Consider the following 15754-nt stretch of genomic DNA (forward strand, 5'->3'; position numbering starts at 1 on the left):
GGTAGCCCACCCAAGCCTCCGTGAACACCCCCACATGGCCTGACTTCCTAAGGAGGGCAGAGCTGGGGCAGGGGAGGAACTACAGAGATTAGGCTTCTACCACCATCAGGGAAGCTACCCACAGAAACTGGACTCATTCAACACCGGAGGGAAAAGTACTCGGTGTCGGAAATCTCGGGCCCAAAATTGTAAACTTGACCGGGTGAGAACTAACCAAGTTCATCCCAATGAAGTGATTTAAATCAGCTTTTCTTTTCAATGGTTTTATCAAATAGATACTTATAAACAGGGTCCCCTTCTTTACCGGCCATATTCCAAAAGCGTGGCATGGATCCGCGACTCTTCATCTAGCAGCTCCTCTGCTCCCTGCTGGCGTTTGTATTTCCGACGAGGTTTGTAAGCATCCTAAGAAGTGGATGAGGTGGAGAATTACCGAGGGTGAAGAGGCATCTGGCCTGTCAGGGGCGGGCCTTCCTCCCCGTGGTGGTGGGTGTACAGCTCCCCTGTGGGTAAACAGCTGGCTGGGGTGGCTGCCTTCAAGGAGTCTGCCCTTTTTTTTTAGTGTTGTAGCAAATACTTCCACCCAAGCCATTGTTGTCAACTTTGTTTTATCTTGGCTGGGGCTTTTTCTATCCTATAACACTTTAATATTTCATGCCGTCAAATTCATCAATCATCTTTTTTCCTAACTCAGGGATTGTTTTATATGTTACTTTTATAGATTATATTTAACCTTTTAATCTATTTAGAATTTCTTCTGGTATAGTGAAAAGTTGGTATGTATAGATATATTTTTCTCTGAATGGAAAATTAAGAACCCCAACATCATAAGTTTAATAGTCTATCCTTTCCTTGATTTAAAACGGCAAACATATACACACACAAAACATGTACCAGTATTATCCTCTGCAATTTTTCTTGTTTAATGAGTATCCTGTATCCATTGTTCTTTTTTCAAATTTCTTGGACATTCTTACACATTTTCTCTTCCAAATGAATTGCAGTATCAGCTTGTCAAGTTCATTATGAAAAATTGTTGAGCTTGGATTAGAATCACACCAAATTTATAGATTACTGTGGGAAGATCTGACATCTCTATAATACTGAATCTTGCCTTGAAAAGCAAGATTTATCTCTATTCAAATCTGTTTCATCCCTTAATAAAATTATCCAGAAAGAAATACAAATTTTTCACACACACTACATATCCAGACCTTTCTACCACCCAGAGACATAAACTGCAACAATCACCAATATAGATGTTAACCTAGTATACTTAAAAAAAAAAAAATTCTTTCATGGCAAAAGAAATCTCAAATTCTTAAATTCTAATACCAAAAAAGGAAAGTTGATATAAACCCTTCAGAGATATATCTATTTTTACAGAAGTGTTTGAGGTTTATCCTCAAAAAAAAACTTATAAAACACAAAATCCATTATAAGCTTCCAATGACTTTTAACTTATTAGAGTATTATTTAGTTATAAATATAGAAATAAATATAGATCCATCTTGTGTAGGACACATACTAAAACTGCATATACATATTTCCTAAACAAAGTATACGGCATGTAGTAGGTGCTCAATTAATGTAGGTCGTCACCCTGAGATGATCTGGTTTACCATTCTACCCCAAATACATGTCCTTCGTGACTGCAAACTGGCATCAAATAATACCTTAACAATATTTGTTCAGGGCTCTAGGTACAAGTAGGCAGTTGTTTGTGCAAGGTATTTCAGTTTACCCCTGGATCTTTTCTTTCCCACTGGCAGAGTTTGCTTGGTGGCTCAGATGGTAAAGACTCTGCCTGCAATGCGGGAGACCCGGGTTTGATCCCTGGGTCGGGAAGATCCCCTGGGGAAGGTAATGGCAACCCACTTCAGTATTCTAGTCTGGGAAATCCCATGGACAGAGGAGCCTGGTGGGCTACAGTCCACGGGGTCACAAAGAGTTGGACACGACTGAAGCGACTCAGCATATACACATACGTAAAATCTCCACTTAGATATCACCAGGACAAGCACTACTATCTGGCTTCTCCAGACTGTGGTATTTTTAGGCTAATCAAAATTGTTCCCCTCTTGATAATTCTGGTTAACTTTATTATCATCTCACTTTTTATTAAGAAAAGTTTCAAGCATAAAGAAAAACATCCTTTCTGTAACATCTATAATTTCACCTATTTTGTGAAAAAGAAATGAAACAGGGTTCTGGGATGATCCTGGAGGGTTGTTATAACTCGCTGCCACAAGTATTCCTGTTTGCTGCTGGTGCCTACATGAACATGAATAGGAAGCTATAAATAACAAATCAGATTTATGAGGAAATGAAAACCATAATAAACTGGTATGACATCAGTTACTGTGTACGATTTAATTTCCATGGAGCTCTACTATTACAGCAGCTCTATATAATTGAGCTTAACTGCTACCTTCTTTAGTTACCATTCATAGAGTCAATGACCCAGACAGGAAGTTGGGTTCTTCTAAAAAAGGAATGACTCCAAAACAGTAGCATACTTGAACCAACAGCACAAGGACCTTTTATTCAGCCAAACAATGACAATGTTGGCCTTTGTGCAATTATTCCTTATACTTTAAAGCACCTCATACACATCTTACTTTTTGCATTTTATAACTACACTGTGGGCAGAAGCAGGGCAGATGCTATTACCTTCACCTTGCTATTAAACAAGCAGAGAACAAATAATTTGTCCAGGATTGCTAGAATAGGTACCCAGGTTGCTAGTCCCAAGGTTTCCTACTATACTAACTTGGCTCAGCCACTAGTCACTCCAGCTGAGCCCTTTCATGAGACTATACAATGTGAAGTGGCCACGTGGATCATTACAATGCTTTGCTTAAGTAAAGGACCTAAATGTTCCCAGGCCAAGTATAAAGAACTATTACTAAGTCACCCTTTTAAGAAACGAGTCAGGAACACTGATGTCTAGTCCCGTCTCTGCCATTAACAAGCTGTATGACCCTGGGAAAGGCAATTTCCCTCAGTGGACCTTTTTCCATATCTGCACAATGATGGCTGGACTAACAGATTTTGAAGGAGACTCCTAGTCTCTCATTCTTTGTGTTCCTAACCCTGAGAAGATAATGAGTTGGTAGCATAATTCCATCAGTAATTTAAAGTCAGAGGTTATTTTTTAACTATGCTTTCTACATCAAGGCTGTATATTGTCACCCTGCTTATTTAACTTCTATGCAGAGTACATCATGAGAAACGCTGGACTGGAAGAAGCACAAGCTGGAATCAAGATTGCCGGGACAAATATCAATAACCTCAGATAAGCAGATGACACCACCCTTATGGCAGAAAGTGAAGAGGAACTAAAAAGCCTCTTGATGAAGGTGAAAGTAGAGAGTGAAAAAGTTGGCTTAAAGCTCAACATTCAGAAAACGAAGATCATGGCATCCGGTCCCATCACTTCATGGCAAATAGATGGGGAAACAGTGGAAACAGTGTCAGACTTTATTTTTCTGGGCTCCAAAATCACTGCAGATGGTGACTGCAGCCATGAAATTAAAAGACACTTACTCCTTGGAAGGAAAGTTATGACCAACCTAGATAGCATATTCAAAAGCAGAGACATTACTTTGCCAACAAAGGTCCATCTAGTCAAGGCTATGGTTTTTCCTGTGGTCATGTATGGATGTGAGAATTGGACTGTGAAGAAGGCTGAGCACCGAAGAATTGATGCTTTTGAACTGTGGTGTTGGAGAAGACTCTTGAGAGTCCCTTGGACTGCAAGGAGATCCAACCAGTCCATTCTAAAGGAGATCAGCCCTGGGATTTCTTTGGAAGGAATGATGCTGAAGCTGAAACTCCAGTACTCTGGCCACCTCATGCGAAGAGTTGACTCACTGGAAAAGACTGATGCTCGGAGGGATTGGGGGCAGGAGGAGAAGGGGACGACAGAGGATGAGATGGCTGGATGGCATCACTGACTCGATGGACATGAGTCTGAGTGAACTCCGGGAGTTGGTGATGGACAGGGAGGCCTGGCGTGCTGCGACTCATGGGGTCGCAAAGAGTCGGACACAACTGAGCGACTGATCTGATCTGATCTGATCTTATGCTTTCTAAAAAACATGACATCAATTTATCTTTGGCCGTTAACAGTGGCAGTAATAGTAATTGTTATCACTTATTGAATGTGTGGCATGTGTCAGGCATATACTGCTCTGTATGTGCTACCCACTTGACCTTCACACCCATGAGGGCAGTTATCCTTGTTTTATGTAAACAGATGATGGAACAGGCACAGAGGTTAAACAGCTTGCCCATGGTTACAAACGCAATAAATGAAAGAGAAGACTTCAGAACTGAGACTCTCAAGCACCTGCATGATGTGCCCTACCTCAACTGTGATCACCCTTCATGCTGGGCCCTGATCATCTGCTCAGCATATGGCAAAGGAAACACGAGTGTGGTTGGGGTTAAAAAGTTAAGGTGACCCCTCTGTAAAGCAGAGACTTGTGTACAGTGAGTGGCCCAGTTCTCCACTTCTCAGGACTGGCTACAAGTCAGGTTCACCCATCAGAGCCATTCCTCTGGGTCACATTCCAAATGGCAAGGAAGGGGTGGGAAGAGTTCAGCTCCACAGCTGTGTCCGCAACAACGCTCCAGTCACTGCCCCTCAGCTACGGCAGGCAACCCCTTCATGAAATAACCAGTGGGCAGCAAGACAGCCACCGACAGCCACTGCCCTCCAGAGCTCCAGGGGGCCGGACCACACCATACTCTGCAGGAAGCACATCTCATCTTCCCAGAGCTCAACTGGCAGCCCAAACCTGACTCTAACAGACACCTCCACCCACCGGTCGCTGAACAAACACTGCCTTCCACCTAAAGGGGCTCCATTGATGTCCCCTTCAGCAAGCACAGGGCCCTAAAACATCCTCTAAGAAAAAATTATTCTGAGACAAACAGGTTTGTCTTCATTTTTGCATTAATAAAACCACCACTACCACCACCACAAAAATGAAGCCCCTGGGAACTGAGTGGATGGAATGGTGAGATAGATGGATGGTAGTCATGTCGATGGGTAGGAAAGTCAGCTGGGGAGGAAGGTTTTCCCCAGACATCCCTTAAATCTTGTTCGTTCCCTATTCTCTCTTACAAGAGCTCCACTATGCAGGTCTGCGTTCTGCTCTATGAGGTCTAACGAAAGTTCCACTTCAGACCCCCTTCAAACTGTACCAAACAGCTTAACTCAGTAGGTAAGAAAGAGGCTGCTGTTTTGTATACATGAGCCAAGATGGCTTCTGTACATTGACTTCTAGGTTTATTTCTTCACAGCATACTGAGACGCACTGCTCAAAACCCTCCAACTCTTTACACACCCAATTATTCACAAGATGCCCCACTAAGCAGAGTTTTGGCCGTTTACAGTCTGTCCACACTGCATGCTCTGCAAAACTGCCCCATCATTTCTGAACCACAGATAGGAGAAGCCCGAGACTATACAAACCCCAGACTGCAGCTGCCCTTCAACTATCTCTAACCCACCAGGGGCTTCCTGCCCCCACCCCTGCCCCAGGTTCCCTTGTTTTCCTTCCTCCCCTTCTGGACTGTGGCCCCTGTGCCTAGGCCTCAGGATGGCTGCACACTGGGAGGGCCTCCCCACCCTGCAGGCAAACCTGTTAAAGCACTGCCTAAACAGAGCTTGTGGTGCTACTGACCCTGACCCATCACATCTTTCCCCTTGATGAGCCCCAAAGTCCCCTGCATCCCTTACAGCTGCAGTGTCCCTACTTTCACCCCACACTCTAGAATGCAGCTGGGCACACAGTGAATGCCTAGTTATTAATACTATTACTGAATGAACATATGGAGTCAGACAGACAGGGTTTAATCCTTGCCCCTTTGCTCTCTCTCCAGTTTGGGGCAAATTACTTTAACCCCTGACATTTTCCACCTGTGAAACAGGTATATGGAGAGAGACATAAGGATTAGTCAATCTATCTGTTTAACATATCTGACACACATTAAGGCTTAAGATATACATACAAGTGTGTTTTTCTATTATTAATAAAATGTACTAATATGTATTTTTTCTTATGTTGCCATATGTACATTTTATGTCCTGGGTGGAAAGGCCTGCCTCATGGTGTTTCCTATGGAAGAGTACAGTGGAGTTTTAAATGACATAGTCTTTTAGAGAACCAATAAAAAGTCTTCTTTTTTAAAAAAATTCTCTCCCCTCTGGTCTCATATAAAATTCTAAACATTACCAAAAAATGCTCAACAAACAGTAAATAAACATATTTTGGGGGCTCTGGATAAAATTTCATAGCTGCTCTTTATTCAAGGTTGAGAGGGAGTAAAAGATCTCACTGCACAGGTCCCAGGTACTTCATGAATATGGAAGGCTGACAGCTCAGAAAAGGAGGAAGTAAGCTATAAAATAGCACATAAGGTGAGACACATGAGCAATTATGATGCTGAAGTGGATGGGTAAGGGGAGGACTGTCCTGGGTGGCAAGTTTCATTTTTTTACATCCTTTGAAAATACCACCTCCCATCAAGCAGACCTTCTACAAACCAGTCAGTTATTCTATAAAACGGGGATATGGCCAAGTCAAGAAAAGAATACATTTCAAAGGCGAAGCAGAAGTATTGAGAATAATCCCCAGGAGGAAGAAAAATGAGGCCAAGACAAAAAGAGCTCAGAAGTTAAAAGTTCACACAACAGCCTTTCTGCCAGGCAATCTGGCAAGAGGTCCTACAGACTGGGGCATAACCTCTGAACCAATTTCACTTCAAGGAAATGTAACCCAAGTAAATAATTAAAGATAAAAGAAAAAAAGTTAGCTATGGGGATGTCCTACATAATAGCCAAAAAAAAAAAAAAACCCCCAAACTAAAGAACAAAACCCAAAAAAACAAACTAAGCTAGTTAAACTAGTACCACACAACGTGTAATGTTCAACCACTAAAAATGCTGTGGGGGCTTATTTACTGGCATGGAAATATAACCTTGATTATATTCTTGAGCAAAACAAGCACACAATAAAACAGAACATACAGAATCATGCTATTTTTTTTGTAATCTCTAATTCTCTATATTAATATCCATAACTCTTATATTTCCTACTTTGAATATCAGTGGTTATCTGTGGCTGGTGGTATCATGGGTGATTTAGTCTTTGTACTCTTTCTCCAGTTCCTAATTTTTCCTTAGTATTACTACAGCACTAGTATGTAAGAAAAACAACCTTTTGTAAAATTAAAAATCATGCACCAAAAAATACAGATGAGCCACACAACCAAGGGCAAAGGCAGAAAATTGGAACAGTCGTACAAAGATGGATAAAGACAAGAATAAGCTAAAAATTTTTGAAAAAATTAAAATGTTTAATATTTAATTTTGAAAGGATATTATATCTAAGCAAGAGTAAAGTCTGCTTGTTGAGGCACAATGAAACATGTTAATAGATGGGAAAAAAGACAACACAACCAACAGTCTCCACTTGGCATCCATTCTCCAGCTAGACAAACGGTCTTCAGTGGGGCAGGCACAGCAGATGCCCTCGTAAGGGCAGCGCACCCAACCACTCTGCATGCATTTGACTCTCTGGGACCCTGATGACTACTATCCCAAGGTCCTGAAATCAGTCAGGAACATGACTGCAGAGTTAGTGTCAGGGATATGTGAGAAATAAGACACCAGGTGAAGAGTGAGCAAACTAGAGAAGCACCAGCACCTGTTGTGCCTGAGGAGTCAGATGGAAAATCAAAACCTGGCTGCCTCTTCTCAGCTCTGCAACTGTGCAGGGATTTTACTAGCTTTTCTCAGTTTCAACTTCTTATAAAATGGAAAAATAACACATAAGTCCTTTAGTGTTGATGAGAACTAAATGAGATAATGCTTGTAAACCTAATTACATGCCAAGCACACAGGAGGCATTCAATCAGTACATGGTAGCTGCATTTGTATTTTATAAAAGGCTGGGTCTAGAAACCTGCCACCATATGTTAAACTGAATTTTAATCCTTAATTTAAATTTGGGACTCTACAGAATAGACTGGCCTGTAAGGGGCAGGTAAGAAACAGTGATGAGCCATGTGGAGGGCAGAACTGGGGAGAAGAAAACATCCTTTACAACCTGACACTTCCAAGAACCACACCCTGGTAATGTAGGAAAGACTTCATTCCTTTTCCTTGCTGCCCTGGTGGCTCAGACAATAAAGAATCTGCCTGCAATGAGGGACACCTGGTTCCATCCCTGGGTTGGGAAGATCCCCTGGAGAAAGGCATGGCATCCCACTCTAATATTCTTGCCTGGAGAATCCCATGGACAGAGGAGCCTGGCAGGCTACAGTCCATGGGATTGCAAAGAGGTGAACATGACTGAGCAACTTTCACACTTCACACTCATTTCTTTTACAAGGGGAGGGACTCTCTGTGAGGAGAGTGACTAGAAACAAAACCCAGTAAGCTGTTCTATTTTTACAGGGGTCACAAGAAGATAACAGGGATGCACACTTGACTCTCTGACAAGTTCCTGGGACTCTCACTCCAAGGCTGCAAGGAAGAGTGTGAAGAGCTGTGGGTGAGCAGGAAGGAAATTAATGGCAACAGGGTTCAGCTAAGAAACCTAAGAAGGCAGCATCTGGAAATAAGAAGTACTTTCAGTAGACAAAGAAGAATATAAATAAACAAAACCCAAAGGCTACCTCTGGCCATCCATAAAAATTCTTTATCATTACAACAGTAATGTAACACCAGATGGTCATTACAGAAAGCAGACTGATTATATTCCTTGCAGCCAAAGATGGAGAAGCTCTATACAGTCAGCAAAAACAAGACCAGGAGCTGACTAAGGCTCAGATCATGAACTCCTTATTGCCAAATTCAGACTCAAATTGAAGTAAGGAAAACCACTAGACGATTCAGGTATGACCTAAACCAAATCCCTTACGATTATACACTGGACGTGACAAATAAATTCAAGGGATTAGATCTGATAGACAGAGTGCCTGAAGAACTATGGACAGAGGTTCATGACATTGTACAGGAGGCTGGGATCAAGAAAAATAAACGTAAAAACACAAAATGGTTCTCTGAGAAGGCCTTGCAAATAGTTTTGAAAAGAAGAGAAGCAAAAGGTAAAGGAGAAAAGGAAAGATAAATGCATTTGAATGCAGAGTTCCAAAGAATAGCAAGGAAAGATAAGAAAGCCTTCCAAAGTTAATGGGAAAGACTGGAGATCTCTTCAAGAAAATTACAGATACCAAGGGAACATCTCATGAAAAGCTGGGCACAATAAAGGACAGAAATGGTATGGACCTAACAGAAGCTAAAGATATTAAGAAGAGGTGGCAAGAATACACAGAAGAACTACACAAAAAAGATCTTCACGACCCAGATAACCATGATGGTGTGATCACTCACCTACAGCCAGATATCTTGGAATGTGAAGTCAAGTGGGTCTTAGGAAGCATCACTATGAACAAAGCTAGTGGGGTGATAGAATTCCAGTTGAGCTATTTCAAATCCTAAAAGATGATGCTGTTAAGGTGCTGCACTCAATATGCCAGCAAATTTGGAAAACTCAGCAGTGGCCACAGGACAGGAAGAGGTCAGTTTTCATTCCAATCCCAAAGAAAGGCAATGCCAAAGAATGTTCAAACTATTGCACAATTGCACTCATCTCACACACTAGCAAAGTAATGCTCAAAATTCTCCAAGCTAGGCTTCAATAGTACATGAATCGAGAACTTGAAAATGTTCAAGCTGGATTTAGAAAAGGCAGAGGATCCTGAGATCAAATTGCCAACATCTGTTGGATCATGGAAAAAGCAAGAGAGTTCCAGAAAAACATCTACTTCTGCTTTATTGACTACACCAAAGTCTTTGACTGTGTGGATCACAACAAACTGTGGAAAATTCCAAAAGAGATGGGAATACCAGACCACCTTACCTGCCTCCTGAGAAATCTGTATGCAGGTGAAGAAGCAACAGGTAGAACTGGACAATGAACAACTGACTGGTTCCAAATCGGGAAAGGAGTATGTCAAGGCTGTATATTATCACCCTGCTTATTTAACTTATAGGCAGAGTACATCATGAGAAATGCTGGACTAGATGAAGCACAAGCTGGAATCAAGACTGCCAAGAGAAATATCCATAACCTCAGATATGCAGATGACACCAACCTTATGGCAGAAAGAGAAGAACTAAAGAGCCTCTTGATGAAAGTGAAAGAGGTGAGTGAAAAAGTTGGCTTAAAACTCAACATTCAGAAAACGAAGATCGTGACATCTAGTCCCATCACTTCATGGAAAATAGACGGGAAAACAGTGGAAACAGTGACAGACTTTATTTTCGGGGGCTCCAAAATCACTGCAGATGGTGACTGCAGCCATGAAATTAAAAGACACTTGCTCCTTGAAAGAAAAGCTATGACCAACCTAGACAGCATATTAAAAAGCAGAGACATTACCTTGCAAACAAAGGTCCATCTAGTCAAAGCTATGGTTTTTCCAGTAGTCATGTACAGATGTGAGTTGAGCACCTAAGAATTGATGCTTCTGAACTGTGGTGCTGGAGAAGACTCTTGAGAGTCCCTTGGACAGCAAGTAGATCCAACCAGTCCATCCTAAAGGAAATCACTCCTGAATATTCTTTGGAAGAACTGATGCTGAAGCTCCAATACTTTGGCCACCTGATGTGAAGGACTCATTTGAAAAGACCCTGATGGTGGGAAAGATTGAAGGCTGGAGGAGAAGGGGATGACAGAAGATGAGATGGTTGCATGGCATCACCGACTCAATGGACATGAGTTTGAATAAGCTCCAGGAGTTGGTGATGGACAAAGAAGCCTGGCGTGCTGCAGTCCACGGGGTCGCAAAGAGTTGGACATGACTGAGCGACTGAACTGAACTGAACAACAGTAAACCTACTGGCAGTCAACTGAGGGGTAAGTTCACACATTTAAAAAAGGCAATAAACTAAGCAATTTGAACTATTAATCAAAGAAGACCTCCAATTTTTTCTCCATTTTCCTGTATCTTGATATTATTTTCTAAAGAGCTGCAGACAGCATTTTATCTAGCATTTTATTGCATCCTGGCTCCGTCATCACCAATGTGACCTTGGGCAACCTACATAACCAATCTGTGCCTGAGTTTCCTCAACTGTCAAAAACAAATACAGTTACTTCATAGGGTTGTTGTAAGGACTAGATAAGTTACATACAAATGCTCAGAACAACGTTTGGACACAACATATTTGTCATTATCTCCTTAAATTCCTTTAAGAATTTAAGTCACGTTGCTAAGCAGAAGACAATTTTCTTTAAAAATTCCATTACAAATGAAGAGAGGAAATAATATGTCTCTAGAGGACTGAAATATTTAATAGGTAAAGGGACATCAGGTGCAGTTTCATTGATTGGATAATCAATAGCTACACTGGCCTTTTTATTCTTGGTGACACAGTCAGAAAATGTAATGTTTCTCACTCTCTCTTCAGGGCTCCAAGTGAGATTTACACGTGAAGATATTCAATAAACAGTAACTATTTTGTTTTTTTAACTTTTGGGCTTCCCCGATGGCTCAGTGGTAAAGAATCTGCTTGCAAATGCAGGAGATGTGGATTTGATCCCTGGGTCAGGAAGATCCCCTGGAGAAAGAAACGGCAACCCATGCCAGTATTCTTGTCTGGAAAATTTGATGGACAGAGGAGCCTGGTGGGCTACAATCCATAGGGTTGCAAAGAGTCAGACATGACTTAGCAACTAAACAACAAATTTTTCACTTTACTGTTTTTGAAAAGGTGATAAGAGATTTAGTATAAAATTCAAATAGGACAGAGTTTATGGGGAAAAGAGAATTTCCCTTCCTCTCCTGCTCCTGGCTCCCCAGCTTCCTGTATTTGAGGTAACACTGTCATCTCATTCTCAGTTCTTTCCAGAAATGAAGCATCACTTAAAACAAGGGAAAGCAATAGCAGACCCAACCAACTGGTTATTATTAGTCATGAAAATGCGATCAGGAGAAATCTTTAACAGAATATAATGCTCTACTGGTGAGAAGGGAAAAAACTATAAATTTATATTCAAAGCATAATTCTAATTCACTATAAACATATACATTAAAAACACAGAAGAAATATGTCCAAAAGTGGCTGTTTCTGTATTGTTAGATTAAGGTTGACCTTTTTTCCTCTGATTGATCAACTTTTTCAAAGAAAACTTTAAAGATGTTCTAAACTGAACATCTATTTCACAACCAGGAAAAAAAAAATTACTGTTCTATCATATATTCTTATTATTAATACTTAATACTGCCACCAAATCTGAAAACCCCATCCAGCTTCAGAATGTAACTTAAAGGTTTTCCATACCTCACATTTCCCAAAAGAATTGTGGGAAGATACAAATTATAACCATAAGCTGACAAGACTTTTAAATGAGCATTTCGTGTCTTTCATCATCAAGCTATTGTTACTCTTTTCAGAGTAACTGCCTGGGGAGATCGCACATTTATTCTTAAAGGAAAAAAAAAGGCAAAATAACTCAATAAATTATTTTCTAAAGAAAGAGAACTTACACCTAGGCATTGAGGCTTCATTTACATGTAGGAAGGTTGGGGGGTGAGGAGTGGGTGGCGCTGACTAGGTTCTGCTGGGCTCTGGCCCTGAATGTTTAGAGAAGGCCCAAAGCTCTCTCTGGCCCTCGCGCTGGGTAACTGAGCATGTGGATACAGACCCTGTGGTTGAGGCTCACTGCACTTGGGACAAAGGTCAACTCGGAGTTTCCCACACAAAGCTCAGAAGCTGCCTTTCCAAAGCCACCAAGGCAGTGATAACCTCTGTATCACTTTTAGTTCGTCATCTGTTCTCTGGAGCTCTGTGAAGTTTGAAGTTTATAGTCACCACTGGCACAAATGAGGAAGGGCTCCGAGTCTGGAAAATTGGAAGTAAGGAAAACACAGGGCAGTGGTTGTGGCACGTTCTACCCTGAACGCTAGTATTAGATACTGGGCACGCACAGCAGGCAGGGCCTCCCTCACACACGCACTTGAGGTCAGCTGCTGGGCAATCCCCACAGACAGAAACCTCAGGGAGTGGTGGGAGTCGGGGGTGGGGCAGAGGCTTCTGCAATTTAAAACAAAGGGCTACTTGGAAGCTATGACCCTATGATCTTCCCTGACAGGAGAACTTGGGCAGGGAACTCACAGAGAGGTCAACAACTGTCCTGATGGCCTTTTCTTTCCTCTTCATGAAGTCATCATCCTGCAAGACAAGAATACACAGGGATGAAACAAGTCCTGTGTAAAGACTGAGACTCAATTAGAACGCTCAGCAATCTGTCTTAGTTGACTTCTCATCACAACTTTGTCTGAAAAAGTCTCAATTTTCTAACAAATTGGAATACACTGAGCATGAAAAAAGTGAGGGCCTCTGTCAATGGCTCCAAAACAGACCCCTACAGCTGGTAAGAAAAAAAGGAACCACAGAGTGTAGAGGCGAAGACAAGTGTTCTCAGTTCAAATCCTCTGAGTTCTGAGACCTCAGCAAGTTACCTCACCTCTAAGCCTCAGCTTCTCCAGGGGCAGGAGCGACCATAAGGATCAAGAAGCAGAAGGCATGTAGTGCGCTGGAACTGGAATGTAGCAGGTATCTGACAGAAATCAGCGGTTATTGTTGCTGTGATTACTACTCAACTGCTACTACAGGTGTTTTATCCTAAGCAGATAGTCTCTTGAAACGCTTCATACAATTATACAGAAATATGCCTGGAGAATCCCAGGGAAGGGTAAGCCTGGTGGGCTGCCATCTCTGGGGTCGCACAGAGTCAGACATGACTGAAGTGACTTAGCAGCAGCAGCAGCATGCTCATGTTCTTGTAATTTTAAAAAAGGTCTGGACCAAGTACCAAAATTGAGAGAAAAGGACAGAATTACAGAGCTTGGCACTCAGTGCCCATTAGAAGAGGGCAATTCAAATGAACCAGGAGGTCCAGTTTCAGTGCCGACGAGGTGGGTGCAGAGATGCCATACAGTTGGGTAGGAGCACAGGGGAGCCTGAACTTATTCTGTTTCTTCCAGGGGGTCCCTAACTGTGCATTCAGGTTCTCAGCTGGACAAGAAAAGAGCAGAACACTGACCTCAGGCAGACTGTAGGTTTTCTGGAACTGGGATATGGAGTAGGAGCGGATGTAGTCACCCATCTCTTCTTTTGTTTCTATAGCTCGCTTCACCAGCCACTGGGGAAGAAAGTGCAGAAATGTGAGCTGATGGGGATGAAACACGGTGAAGTAAAGACCAACTCAGAGATGGCACAGGTCCTGAACCTGAATCACAGAACATGAACTAACCAGGTGACAAGCAACCATCAATACGCACTGCTTTGCAGGGAAAACAGCAGCTGGGCATCTGGATGCTGAGATCAGGGGGACTGGAGCTGACAGCCTCAGAGGAACCTTTGAGCCTTGCTCCAGATGCCCAGGCCTCAGTTTCCTTCTCTGCTAAAGTGGAGGGCAGAGTATCATTTCCTTTCACCTCACAGAGCGACTGCGGGAGCAAATGAGACACAAGTACCAGATGGCTCTGTAAATACTGGAGCCCAACACAAACACAGCTGCTCCCCAAAGCTTCCTGTGTCTAATGGCAGACCTTAATGGACTCTCTCCATCTCGTGCTGCTTGTGCCACAGACCAGAGAAAGGAAAGAGAACCAGTGAAAATACCCAGCATAACCCTTGTCTGATAGGTGAAAAAATCCCTTGGATATTCAGATTTGAGACCACGTGTGCCAAGGACAAGCCTCAGACCTCAGACGTAGCTTAGCACTCACAGCACTCATCCAACACTGTAAGGTAATGGGCACTGACAGTGTTTTACAGAACTAGAAGCTCAGAGAGACGACATCAATCTGTCCAGTGATCCATAGCCAGCAGCTGCTGGCCACAACCCGGAGGGTCCACCAGCAGGACATAGCACGTCTGGGCTTCGTGCAATGCTTCCCAGATCTACGGAGCTGACATGTGCAAGGAGCCACTCCTCATGTCTGCTGACTTACAGCTCCAGGGAGCTGAAACATTTACCTGCACACACCCACACCCCACAACCTGGGGAAGGCCCAGGGACTCTAAGCATGAGAATGCAAAGTACAAAGACAACCTTTACTTTTCCTCCTGACTCTGCACTCATTCCCATTATTACTGAAGACCTTTCTGGAGGTGTGCCATGCTCTCTTCAGGGAGTTAAACATCTCAGGGGAAGTTTCTATACAGCTGTTGTGCTGCCTCAGAGGGCACAGCTGCACACAGCAGAGGGCTCCTGCTCAGGAACGGTGGGCAACTCAAGTAAAGGACATGCCAGGAAGCAGTTGCCCACAAAAGCAGTTCAGTTCAGTCACTCAGTCATGTCCGACTCTGCAACCCCATGAATTGCAGCACGCCAGACTTCCCTGTCCATCACCAACTCCAGGAGTTCACTCAAACTCATGTCCATCAAGTCGGTGATGCCATCCAGCCATCTCATCCTCTGTAGTCCCCTTCTCCTCCTGCCCTCAATCCCTCCCAGCATCAAAGCCTTTTCCAATGAGTCAACTCTTCACATGAGGTAGCCAAAGTATTGGAGTTTCAGCTTTACCATCAGTCCTTCCAAAGAACATCCAGGGCTGATCTCCTTTAGAATGGACTGGCTGGATCTCCTTGCAGTACAAGGGACTCTCAAGAGTCTTTTCCAACACCACAGTTCAAAAGCATCAATTCTTCAGCCCTCAG

General features: G+C 42.7%; 1 protein-coding gene across 2 annotated transcripts in view; it reads right to left on the minus strand.

Moving 5' to 3' along the window:
• CCDC93 (coiled-coil domain containing 93) overlaps positions 1-15754 on the minus strand; it is a 103727-nt gene that overhangs the window by 69254 nt on the left and 18719 nt on the right. For both annotated transcript variants that reach the window (XM_010860777.1, XM_010860778.1), the window contains exons 5-7: positions 14133-14231; positions 13202-13258; positions 305-405 (exon numbers count right to left, since the gene is read on the minus strand). In XM_010860777.1, coding sequence (XP_010859079.1) covers positions 305-405; positions 13202-13258; positions 14133-14231 — 257 coding nt within the window. The remainder of the gene's footprint in view (positions 1-304; positions 406-13201; positions 13259-14132; positions 14232-15754) is intronic.

The sequence above is a fragment of the Bison bison genome, unplaced genomic scaffold, assembly GCF_000754665.1.
Source record: "Bison bison bison isolate TAMUID 2011002044 unplaced genomic scaffold, Bison_UMD1.0 scf7180017864471, whole genome shotgun sequence".
Taxonomy (NCBI): domain Eukaryota; kingdom Metazoa; phylum Chordata; class Mammalia; order Artiodactyla; family Bovidae; genus Bison; species Bison bison.